This window comes from Hyaena hyaena, unplaced genomic scaffold (assembly GCF_003009895.1).
Source record: "Hyaena hyaena isolate Hyena2069 unplaced genomic scaffold, ASM300989v1 scaffold_10, whole genome shotgun sequence".
NCBI classification, from domain to species: Eukaryota; Metazoa; Chordata; class Mammalia; order Carnivora; family Hyaenidae; genus Hyaena; species Hyaena hyaena.
Genome location: NW_024080642.1, coordinates 4767691 through 4780490, shown reverse-complemented (window position 1 = coordinate 4780490; position 12800 = coordinate 4767691). Strand labels below are relative to the sequence as shown.

Below are 12800 nucleotides of genomic sequence, written 5' to 3'. Positions count from 1 at the left end.
GGAACTTGGTGTATTATCTTGAGAGTTTTATCCTAGCGTTTTACAGATTAACAGGAGACAGAATGTTGTGCGACTCCAGGTAACAGGCTTTTTGTTTTGTAACTCTTTGAAGTTTTGGTTTTCTCCCTTTTGACACTCAGGGGATTAATTTACTATTTATGTCTGTAGATATACCCTTAGAGAAAACATAAAAATACAAATAGGTCTTCTGACAGGTATAATCTTATTTCTTATGACTAGGTATTTTTTAAATAAAGTTATATAAGCTAATAAATGTATATAAATTAAAATGTGCATAAATTAAAATGTACAATCAACCTGTTATTTAAAAGTTTAGAAATACAAAAATCTAGTGAACACTGCAGATCTCACATTACTGCAGAATGCAATAATAAGTTAATGTAATTAGCTACCTAGCAAACAATAATAGTGAAGACTTCCTGGATGAAATGGTGTGGTACCTTGGGGAAATTTGTATGTATTTTAATCTTCATTCCTTCCTCAACTTCAACTTTTTTTTTTTAATGTTTTATTTATTTCTAGGAGAGAGAGAGACAGTGTGAGCAGGGGAGGGTCAGAGAGAGAGGGAGACACAGACTCTGAAACAGGCTCCAGGCTCTGAGCTGGCAGTCAGCACAGAGCCCAACGCGGGGCTCAAACCCATGAACCGCGAGATCATGACCTAAGCGAAAGTCGGACGCTTAACCGACTAAGCCACCTAGGTGCCCCCCCTTCCTCAACTTTTCACAGCAGATACAAGTACAACTAGCTTTCTCTTAGCCCATTGGATAAAGTCACTAGAATCTAGAACTCTGACATCAGACTCATTGACTTGCCCGTCCTGCTTTGGCTATTTTTCAGATTGGTGGAAAAGAGCATAGAGGATTATTTCTAGTCAACATCTTAATTTCTTCAGTGCATAAATTAAAATGTATAGTCAACTTTACCTCAAGGTTGCCAGACAGACTTCAGAGGCCCCTACCCACTCTCAACATACACACACACACACACACACACACAGGTTTTTTTTTGTTATGTATTGTTTTTTGAATGTTTAATTTATTTCTGAGAGAGAGAGACAGCATGATCAGGGGAGGGTCAGAGAGAGAGACACAGAATCTGAAACAGGCTCCAGGCTCAGAGCTAGCCGTCAGCACAGAGCCTGACGCGGAGCTCGAACCCACAAACCGCGAGATGATGACCTGAGCCGAAGTCGGACACTCAACCGACTGAGCCCCCCAGGCACCCCTCACACATAGCTTTCTTAATGACTTGAAGAAAGGCACATAGGTCTTTTCGCCATTAAGAATTTTTACCTCAGAGAAACAGTCAAAAGATCAGATAAATGGAGGAGTTAGAGAAGCAAAGAAACTTAAAAAATGGAAACATTTAGGGGTGCCTGCCTGGCTCAGTTGGTACAGCATGTGCCTTTGATCTTGGGTTGTGAGTTCGAGCCCCACACTGGGTGTAGACATTACTTTAAAAATAATATATTAAAGGGGCGCCTGGGTGGCTTAGTCAGTTAAGTGTCCGACTTTCGCTTGGGTCATGATCTCGCGGTTCGTGGGTTTGAGCCCCGCGTCGGGCTCTGTGCTGACTGCCAGTTCAGAGCCTGGAGCCTGTTTCAGTCTGTGACTCCCTCTCTCTCTGACCCTCCCCTGCTCATGCTGTCTCTCTCTCTCTCTCTCCTAAAAATAAATAAAACATTTAAAAATATATATATATTAAAAATAAATAAAAAGATTTATTACAGCCATGCACTCTGATCCAAGATTATTCTTTGGAGACTCCAACTCACTGATTTTATCCCTGAAGGGCAATCTGCTCCTCAGCCTTCCTCTTAGCTCTCTTAAGTTTATAGAGCCATTAAGTCCAAAGAGTAGATTTTTGTGCCAGATACTCTTTTATACTTACATCTATTAGCTTAATTAATCCTCACAGTAACTTCATAAGTTAGGTACTAATACTGAGCCACAGATTAAGTAATTATCCAAAATACACAGCTAATACTCTGGTTTCTCTTCAGATCGCATAAATCTTTCACCTTTTACAAAATACACAGCTAATGGTGACACTAGGATTCAAACCCATCCTGTTAATTCCAAGGCTAGGATTTTTTTTCAAGTATGATTAACATACAGTTTATGTTAATTTCAGGTGTACAATATAATGATTCACCAATTCTTTACATTTCTCAGTGTTCATCAAGATAAGTGTATTATTAATCCCTTTTATTTCACCCATTCCCCACCCACCCATCTGCCTTCTGGCAACAACCAGTTCTCTATAATTAAGAGTCTACTTTTTGTCCCTTTTTTCTTTGTTCATTTTTGTTTCTTAAATTCCGCATAAATTCACATGCGTGAAACCATATGATATTTGTCTCTCTCTGACTTGTTTCACTCAACCTTATGCCCTCTAGCTCCATCTGTCTTGTTGCAAATGGCAGGATTTCATTCTTTTTATGATTGAGTAATATTCATTTTATATATAAACCAAGGTTAGGATTTTTAACTACTGGGCTCTACTGCTTTGAGTTAGATGACTGTTTAACTTAAGGGAATTAAATGTATCTTTTAGGACTTCTAAACTGAATGAAATTCCTTTGCTAAGGTTCCCAACTCTCACAAAAACAGATTTGGGGACATTTCCTTAGGGTTTTATTATCCCATTTTACGGATGAAAACAAGTGACTTAGCCAAAACCTTAGTTAATTAAGCGGCCATGTTAGAACTAGACCTTAGGTCCTCTGGTTTCTGGCCTACTGCTTTTGGCACTTTACAAAGTCACTTTTTAGCTCATTAGCTACCTTCCCTTCAAGTGATCCACCCACGATGAAATTTTGTTACAGCAGCAAAAGCATGCCTACATCCTTCACTCACATGTAAGCACACTTTCATGTCTGTCCTGGAATACCGATTGGACAGCAAGTCAATCTCTGGTTTTACACAGTTTTACAGTGTTTGTATCTTGTGGATAGACAGATGAAGGTATAGTAATGGAAGTACTGACGGATATAAGAGACATCTATTTCTTTGAAATTGTGTTAATACTTTTAACATAATTCTATAAAAACTTAATTTGATCATAGCTAATGCTGTCAAGAGCCAGATTAACATTATAGAATATTCACATTTTTGAGCCTTGAAATGGTCAGCAAATGACATGACAAAATTTATTTTAAACCTTCTAACTTCAGAGTGTGAAAAACAACAATTTTTCTTCAGGGCCTTTGTGCACATTTTTTTAAAGCCCCTTCTGACTTCATGTGGAGTAGAAAACTAGCTTCATTTATTTCATGTTGCTCAGTCTAATTTGGAATCATTTTTGAATTCCTAGAAGCATAGGTACAGAGAGCTTGCTCCCTAGAGCCTCATTTCCTGACAGTGTAGAGTAAAGGATTAAATTGAGCTGAAACTAAATTGATTGACATTTTGACACTCTGCAGATTGTGAAAAGAAAAGGAATTTGTTAAACTTTTAAAACAGTAGCAGAAAGAACTATTCCCTTAAAGGTACCCCACTTTGCAAAGATGATTCAGGGTTTTTTTTCCTAAAAAAACTATGAGGCACATTCTAGCACCTTACCAATTTCCTATATTACAGTTCAAAGCGAAAATTTAACTTTGAAAGTTTTTGAAAAGGCCTAGATGGGGGTGTTAAAATAGACTCCGCTGAACAGGCACTGGCAGAGGTCTTTTGAGGGGAAACAAAGGACTATGCACTTCTGGAGTGTCACTATAGGAACCTATCTATAAAGACAAATATACATATTTATGAATCCTTATCTTTAGCATTTTTTAAATGCCAGAGATATTAAGTGTGAATTGAGTAAGATACATTTCCTGCTGACTTCTTTTTCAGACAGATATGATAATCACCATTCCATCATCTTTCCTAAGTGGCATCAGTTAGTACTGACTTCGATAAAACCCCATCTCTGCTCTCATGAAGGGAACTGGACTCACCTTAGCAGTGCTCTTCTAAACAGCCTGCTGCGTTTTTTTGATCACTGCCAGGAAGCTATAATAAATTACAGCCTGGAAGAAGTTTCAAACTGGCAAGTTTGCCAGATATTTAAAGCAATTTATTTTGGGGTGTATCAGATTTTTTTCTTACACTGCCATTTGGGTGCCTGCTGACACAGCCTGAATAAATCTTTGAAACATTTTCCTTACTAGAGATGGATGAAGACGATGATGCACTGGACTCCAGACCTTTCATTAACTCTTCACTTGCCAACTGGTTCTTTCCTATTACAAGATCTGTAGGAAATTGGGGCACCTGGGTGGCTCAGTTGGTTGAGCATCCAGCTTCAGCTCAGGTCATGATCTTACTGTTCATGGGTTCGAGCCCCACGTCAGGCTCTGTGCTGACAGCTAGCTCAGAGCCTGGAGCCTGTTTCAGATTCTGTGTCTCCCTCTCTTTCTGAGCCCCCCCCCTGCTCAGGCTGTCTCTGTCTCTCTCTTAGAAATAAATTAAAAAACATCAAAAAAAAAAAAAAAAAAGGTCTGTAGGAAACTTAGATCCCTGTTTCCAGTATGAGTTTGCAAAATTTCAAATCCCTTGGCAACAGCTTAAAGGTGTTTTTCAAAAATGTTTATTTATTTATTTTGAGAAAGAGTGCAAGCATGCGTGCCCCCATGGGCACAAGCGGGGGACAGGCAGAGAGAGACAGAGAATCCTAAGCAGGCTTTGTGGTATCAGCTCAGAGCCTGACTAAGAACTTGATCCCACCAACCATGAGATCATGATCTGAGCCAAAATCAAGAGTTGGACGCTTAACCATCTGAGCTACCTAGGCACCCCACCAACTTTAAGTTTTAGGGAAGGATAAACTAACAAGAGAGTTTTTGTTTTTAGGTATAGAATGTATAATTTAGATTATTTCATTAGTAGTATTTAGAAAATTGCCAAACTACCTAATAGGAAAAGAGATCTGAAAAATTACAAAAAACAAAGAAACATTTCGGGGCACCTGGGTGGCTCATTTGGTTAAGCGTCCGACTTCAGCTCAGGTTATGATCTCATGGTTCTTGAGTTACAGCCACATCGGGCTCTGTGCTGACAGCTCAGAGCCTGGAGCCTGCTTTGGATTCTGTGTCTCTGTCTCTGTCCGTCTGCCCGTCCCCTGCTCATTCTCTCTCTCTTTCCCTCTTCTCTTTCTCTCTCAAAAATAAATAAACATTAAAAAAAATTAAGGGGCGCCTGCGTGGCTCAGACAGTTAAGCATCCAACATCAGCTCAGGTCATGATCTGCAGTTCCTGGGTTCAAGCCCTGCATCGGGCTGTGTGCTGACAGCTCAGATTCTGTCTCTCTCTCTCTCTGCCCCTCCCCTACTTGCTGTCTCTCTCTCTCTCTCTCTCAAAAATATATAAAAACACTTAAAAAAATAAAATAAACATTTAAAAAATAAATAACCAGACATATTTCTTCTTGATCCTAGCATACGTTGAGTCTTAAAGTGACTTCTTCCAAATTTTAGTCTCTTTTGTCTTGTGATGGGATAGTGAAATCATTTTTAAAAATTATTGTTAATTTCTGGCTCTAGAATTCCTAAGACAGTTTTATTGATATATATTTTAGTCAAGTATTCAAAAAGCATAAAATGCTTATGCCTGAAAATATTTGTTCTGATGAGACTGGAAGGGCAAGAGATGAGGGAGCTAACTTTTACTGAGTGCCTGCCCCAAGTTAGCCACTTTTGTAAACCACTATATAGCATGCAGGAGAGAAAAGAGATTTCTTTTTACAGAGAGAGCTGCCTCTGGTAGGGTGAGTTGTTCGGAACATCAATAAAGGATTAAATTCTGGGCGCCTGGATGGTTCAGTCGGCTAAGCTTCGGACTTTGGCTCAGGTCATGATCTGGCAGTTCGTGGGTTCGAGCCCGGCTTCAGGCTCTGTGCTGACAGCCAGCTCTCTGCTGACAGCCAGCTCAGAGGCTGGAGCCTGTTGCAGATTCTATGTCTCCCTCTCTCTCTGACCCTCCCCTGCTCTCTCTCTCTCTCTCTCTCTCTCGGAAATAAATAAAACATTTTTAAAAATAAGAAAAAGGATTAAATTCATGAAGACAGCAGGGTATAGGGTTTGGTAGGAAAAGCCCTACCTAGATGAGAAGTCATAAAACTAGGGTTCCTATCTAAGTGATGTCACTTAGAAACGAGGTCATCTGGCTAGACCCTTTATTTATACATCTGTAAAGTAAGGTTATATTCTCTATCTAGCCTGTCTCCCTCTCCTGGATCATTTGGCACAATTGGAATTACCTGGGACGCTTTGAAAAATATTGATGTTTAGGATCCCAACTTCAGGAGATTTTGAGTTGATTGGTCTAGGGTGAAGCCAGGTAGTGAAGTGTTTAAAATCCCCACAGGTGATTCATATGTGCAGCTAAGGTAGTAAGTCCTTGGTTTGGAGGATGGTTAGGAAAGCCCTTTATTTACAAGGGTTAGCAGATGTTATCGACAATGTATATAGGTTTTTTCCCATTATAACTTCAAATGTTTTGCATAAAAACAAATCTAGCTTATTTCCGAATTTCCCTAGCCCTTAACACCTAGAAAACCGCTGATAAGTATTCGTTGCATATGTTAATGTACGACCTTTTAGTAAAATTTTAAGATCATTTGAAACATGGGGTTTGAGGTTCAATGTATAGAGTCATTCAAGAAGCAGGACCTTTCTGTGGAAACATTCCCAAGAATCAGGAGCCTTTCTTGCCCACTCCAGGCTCGTTTCACTCCTTCTCACGAGCCGTGATGTCTTGGTGCAGACCCTCGCTCACTCGCCGAGATGCACGCAGCGTGATCCGGTGGATGCCACGAGCTCAGGGGCGGAGCGTCCGAAAGGGCCGACCCTCTTTGCTCTTAGGACTCTCCCCTCCCGCTAGGCCCGCCCCGCCGCAGCGCCCCGCCCCGGACGCGGGTTGGGGTGGGCTGTTGGTGGCGCCCTGCAGCCGGGACTCCACAGCCGAGCCCTAGGGCTGCGGCGACTGCCTCCGCGCGATCCGTTGGGCCCAGTTTGGACGCGGGGAGCCGGAGCTGCCCGCGCCTCTGGCCCCACGGAGCTGCTAGCGCCTCGTGCCCGAGCCAGGCGGGGCCAGGATGCGGAGCTTTGCGCCTTGAGCTGGCCTCATGACCCTGAGCACGTTGGCCCACGAGAGGAAAGCGTCCCCCGCCTGCACCTGCAGCCTCGGTGGCCCCGACATGATCCCTTACTTTTCCGCCAACGCGGTCATCTCTCAGAACGCCATCAACCAGCTGTGAGTTCGCGGCGCGCCCTCCCGCCCTCAGCGAAAGCTCGGAAACTTTGCTTTTCCGCAGCCGCTTTTCCCCGGCATCCTCGGGAGCAAGCAAGCAAGAGAGGGCGAAATCGCACCCTGCGTGCTTGGCGGTCTCGCAGTGTCCGGGGGCATAGTGGGGTGAAGGTGTGGGGTAGTTCTTGGAGGCAGAAAGTGTCCCCAGGGGTTGGGCGGATTGAAGAACCCTTTGCGAGAATTTCTGCTAAACTTTGAGGGAATCTGAAAGTGCTGTCCTCCCTTGGAAGTTGTCTGTGGTGACCGACTGACAGCCGAGCGGGAGACTCAGTGAAGGGCGGTCTGTAGCTTCTGAACCGCCGCCCGGAAACGCTTGGATTCTCTTGCGGGTCCTGCTGGAGATCAAGCTCCCGTGTTTGTTGTTTTGGGGGTTGCTGCTGTTTCAAATAAGTTTGCGTGTGGCTGTAGATTTCTTTTGCAAGCTGTTCACACAAAGGAAGGCTGGGGCCATTCTTCTCTCCCGCTCCCTGTAATGTGGGATTATTTCATAAAATTGGATTTCAGTAGTTTGGTGTTTTTCTTTTAAGTCTCCCCTGTACTAGTACGTGCTCGCAATCCAAGCCTCCGTGCACACCTTCATTGATGAAAGTGCAAGATTCAACGCATCTTTAAATCGTCGCTGTTTTTGAAGTCTCTAGAGTTGCCGTCCTTCCCTTCCATTGTGGTTTAGCTATTTCTGAGAACTGTGTGCTGAAGCTTGTGGTTAATGTCGCCTCACAGTTAAGGCAAGGGTTACTTTAGGTAGCAGCAGTTTGGTCTTCGTAGTGTGTTAGCACTCACTCTGGAGTGGCTTCAGGAGAGTCAGCTACTGAGGTTTTTCCAGACTCCCAGGTACTTAGGCAATGTTTCTCTCTCCCTCCCAGGTCAACCCTGAAAACTTTTTTAATGTCTGACAACAGAAACTTTCCACTATCTCTTATTAAAGGTCCTAAGAATAGCATGTGAAGTGATTTATAATCTTACACATAATTTATTATTTAATGGTTTGCTCTCCTACCAAATCAAATTAAGTTCATTTGAGTTTCAGGTTTTTTCTTTGTATTGATTTATGGTGGAGCTCCTACAAAAAATAGCCACAAAATAAAGTGGTCTTGGTGTGTTGTAAACTCTACAAAATTAAATCAACCACTTATCTGCATTTTTTTCTTAAAAAAAGAAATGTAGTAAAAGAGAAAGAAAGGAGGGAATAATCTGAAACTGGATAACCAGTAGCAGTAGTGTTAACAATATTTTGAACAAACAAAACATAGTGAAGCAACCCACATGTCCATCAGATAGATAAATGGATAAAACAAGGTGTGGTAGGCAATACCACTGAATATTATGCAGCCTTTAAAAAGAAGGAAATTCTGACAAATGCAACAAGAATGACTTTTGAAAACAGTATTCTAAGTGAAATAAGCCAATGACAAAGGACAAATACCGTGTGATTCTACTTATTTGAGGCACCTAAAGTAATCCCCAAGAGTTGGGGGAGGGGAAATGGAGAGTATGTATTTGATAGAATTTCATTTGAAAAAGACCCATCAAGGGATGGATGATGGTGATGATTACACAACAGTGTGAATGTATTTAATGCCACTGAACATGGGTGAAATGGCAGGTTTTATGTATATTGAACTGTACTTTTAAAAAAGATTAACATTTAAAAGGCAGAGCTTCTCAACTTTTGGGGGGAAAATGAGTTTTACATTTTATTTCCTAGTATAATCAAATTAAGCCCAAATTTCTTTTCCTACTAATTACTGCCTTTGGGTAAATCATTTTGACTTCAGTTTCTTCCACTGTAAAATGAGGCTTCTACCCGTAGGTGATCAAAAGAGATGATATGTGACAGTAACACCTTGCAAACCTTGCAAACCATAAATCCCTACATAAAAAATGAGTTAACTGAAATTAATAATTAGTACCTTCCATCTGTTGCCCGCTTGTCACTGTGCTAAGAGTTTAATGTATATTGTCTCATTTAATCGTAACAGCAACTCTGTGAACCAATTTGTTCTGTTTACAGACAATGAAACTGAGACTTAAAGAAGTTAAGAAATTGCTCAAGGCCATGTAGCTAGTAAATGATAAAACTGTCCTTAGAATCCAGAGCTGTTTCCTAGACTGGTGCTCTCAACCACTATAAAAATTATATTCTTAGGAGTTGCAAGGTCACTTTTGAGACTTAATCTTGGGAATTGTCTTTAACTGCTGACATTTTCAGCTTTGCAGTGAAAAGAGCCATTTGCTACACTAAAGAGGTTTGCTGCCAAGGTAGACAGTCTTTTAAAGAATTTGCAGAATATCTCTTTAATTTTTGTCTTTTGCCACCTTTTTTTCTCACAGGAGATTTAATATCCAAATTTCACTTCTTCTAAACTATATTCATTAGTATTACATTAGCCATCGTTTTTATTTTGCATTTATCATGTCCCCCTGTTCATTATCATTTAAGAATCTTTAGGGATCATTCTGATAAAAATAATACCAAAAATTTTGTTAAAATACACACATTTTGGCGTGTAATGTAGAAGTTCTTAATTTGGGGTCCCTGGTCACCTAGAGTTTTATGGATTGGTTTAGGAAGGTCAGTGAACTCCTAGGGGCACCTGGTTGGCTCAGTTGGTTGAGTCTCTGGATGTCGGTTTCGGCTCCCGTCGTTATCTCTTGGTTTTCTTGAGTTTGAGTCCTGCATAGGGCATGGTGGCATGGAGCCTGCATGGGATTCTCTCTCTGTCCCTCCCCCACTTGTGCTGTCTCTGTCTCTCTTAAAATAAATAAATAAACTTAAAAAAAAAAAAAAGTCAGTGACCTTGAGATCATATGAAAATGTTGTGTAGATAAATGTATTTTTAAAATCAGATTCTCAAAGTAATGTGATCTTATAAAAAATTTATCTCTTTCCTAAAGGGAAGTATTATTTCTAAGGCTTGATGCTGTAAAGCTCAATTGGTGTGAGCATTCCCTGGTGGTGCCAGATATATAAATAGCGACTAGTGGGAGTAACTAAAAGATTAAGATTTAGGATCATAAGTGGAGACTGACTCAAAAAAAATTTGGAGTGTATGTTTGGGGAAGGGGATACCTTGACACACTCTTAGCCAGATAATTCTCTCGTCACTGCTGAGAACCCATGCATACAATTTTTTTTCTGTTCTTATTTGCTGCCTCAGATTTGCTGTGGGTTTAGAAACCAAGTAACAAATGCTATGAGAATTGTGTCAGTCAAAAAGCTAGAGTAATAGACTGAGATCTTAAGGGCTCTCCTATGGAGAAAGTTCATGACCTGTAGAGTATGGTGTTTAGATACCTATTTGGTGATTTCACAGGTTCATACTAATTTCTTGAGTTCCAGCTGTTATATATAGATGAAATTAGAGAATGGCAAGGGTATTACTATATTTTACTAAAAATTATATTATCATTATTAGATTATGGTCTCCCTTTGTCATTGCATAAAACTCACCAAATATGGGGTTAATTTTGAAGTATCAGTGAAGAACATTAAGAAGTGATTAAATTCACTCCAGAAACTAAGAATAGTTACTGCCATAAGCTTAAATCCTACTAGAAAAATATGTGTGCAACCCAGAGAGCATCATGGGATCAAATTTCAGAAGTCTTAAATCAGACTTCTCAAATAATCATGAAAAGTTACATACCCTTTAAGGGTATACATACTTTTTTAATAAAATAGAAATGAGAATTTCTGAAAAATATGGGAACCTATGTTATTTTTAGAGAGCCAACATTCAATCCCTGAGAAGTGGCCACTAAGTAAGAGGCCTTCTGGTGTTATTGGTATATGCCAAACAACGTATCAAATAGGTGGCTATTTTTGTGTCCTACAAAAATGTGTTCAGAGAAAGATCAGGAATTATTAGACAAAATGCTGGCAGAGGCTACCATCAAAACCGTGTTCCCATTATGAAAACCTCTGATCAGAAATCTTGGAACTTAAGTGCTTGAAACATTGCTTGATTTGTTAAACAGGTTACCTTGAGCTTTTTATCCTTGACCTAAAATACTTGTAGTTAGTATTTGATTTCATATGAATTTGATTTCCAAGCTGTACATCAGTGCTTTCTAAAGCTCAAGCTTAGAAACAAAGGAGCATATGCAGATAATTATCCAAAATGTAGCTTTTTGTGAAACTGAAAGGTGTTTTGCATCTCTAACAAGTTCCTAGATGCTGCTGGTCCAGGGGCTACACTTTGGGAACAACATCCTTGAAGTATTCCTCTGAGGCAGATTGAGCAAGTCTTTATCCACGTTTTATGAAGTAATAAACTTTAAAAAAATTGAAATGGTGCAGTGATTTTTTGCATAGTAGTTACATGATTTGTTATTGGCAGAACTGAAACTAGAACCAGCATTTCCTGTCTCAAAACACAGAGCTCCTAAACTGCTGTACTGGACTGCTATCTTTGTATACATATGGGAACATATCTTTAGATAAACTTGTAGCAGTGGAATTTCTGGGTCTAATGGTATGTATATGTTAAAAATTTGATACATACTGCCAAATTGCCTTCTAAAAAGGCTTTGCTAATTTGCTCTTACCAGCTACAATAGACCTTCACCAATCCTGGTAATATTAATAATAACATTACATAGCATTTTATTGAACTCTTACTATGCATCAGGCATTATTATTAATACTGTTTATATTATCTTTCTTTTTTCTTATGAGTTAGATATTATTCTCAGTTACAGATGAGAGGCACAGAGATGCAGAGTAACTTGTCTAATATTTTACAGCCAGGGTGCAAACACAGGCAGTCTGACTCCAGGGCTTCTGCTCTTAAATATTTCTCTGTTTGCAATTCCCTCGTATTATAAAGGTTTAAGTATCTCTTTATACTTGTTATTGGTCTTTTTCCCTTTTCTTCTATAATTTGCATGTTTGTACTTAGTACCATTTTTCTGTTGGTATTTATCTTTTTTAATGTTTATTTATCTTTTTGATATACTCTATATGTTCTTAATATGTGGCAAAAAAAAACACCTTTCTACCAGTTTATTATGTATCTTTTTAATTTTGCATCTTGTATAAAAGTTTTTAATTTTTTTCCTTAAGATTTTATTTTTAAGAAATCTCCCTGCCCAACATGGGGCTTGAACTCATGACCCTGAAATCAAGAGTTGTATGCTCAGGGGAACCTGGATGGCTTAGTTAAGCGGCTGACTTCTGCTCAGGTCAAGATCTCCTGGGTTGTGAGTTCGAGCTGGGCATGGGGCTCTTTGTTGGCAGCTCATAACCTGGAGCCTGCTTCGGATTCTGTGTCTCCCTCTCTCTCTGCCTTTCCCCTGCTTGTGCTCGCTCGCGCTTGCTCTCACGCTCTCTCTCTCTCTCTCTCTCTCTCTCAAAAATGAAATTAAAAGAAGAGTTGCATGATTTAACAATTGAGCCAGCCAAGTGTTCCTAAAAGCTTTTAATTTTTATGTAATAAAATCTGATATTTTCTCTTAGGATTTCAGAGTTTTGTATCTTGTTTA

At 39.9% G+C, this 12800-nt stretch overlaps 1 protein-coding gene across 3 annotated transcripts in view; it reads left to right on the top strand.

The window, feature by feature from the left end:
• Window positions 1-12800, top strand: part of SSH2 (slingshot protein phosphatase 2) — a 253270-nt gene that overhangs the window by 134150 nt on the left and 106320 nt on the right. The window contains exon 1 of one of the 3 annotated variants that reach the window (XM_039252539.1): window positions 6977-7262. The exons of the other annotated variants lie outside the window; for them this stretch is intronic. Within the exon in view, the coding sequence (XP_039108470.1) occupies window positions 7135-7262 (128 nt within the window). The 5' untranslated portion in view covers window positions 6977-7134. Of the gene's footprint in view, window positions 1-6976; window positions 7263-12800 lie in introns of those variants that run through there. 3 annotated transcript variants of the gene reach the window in all.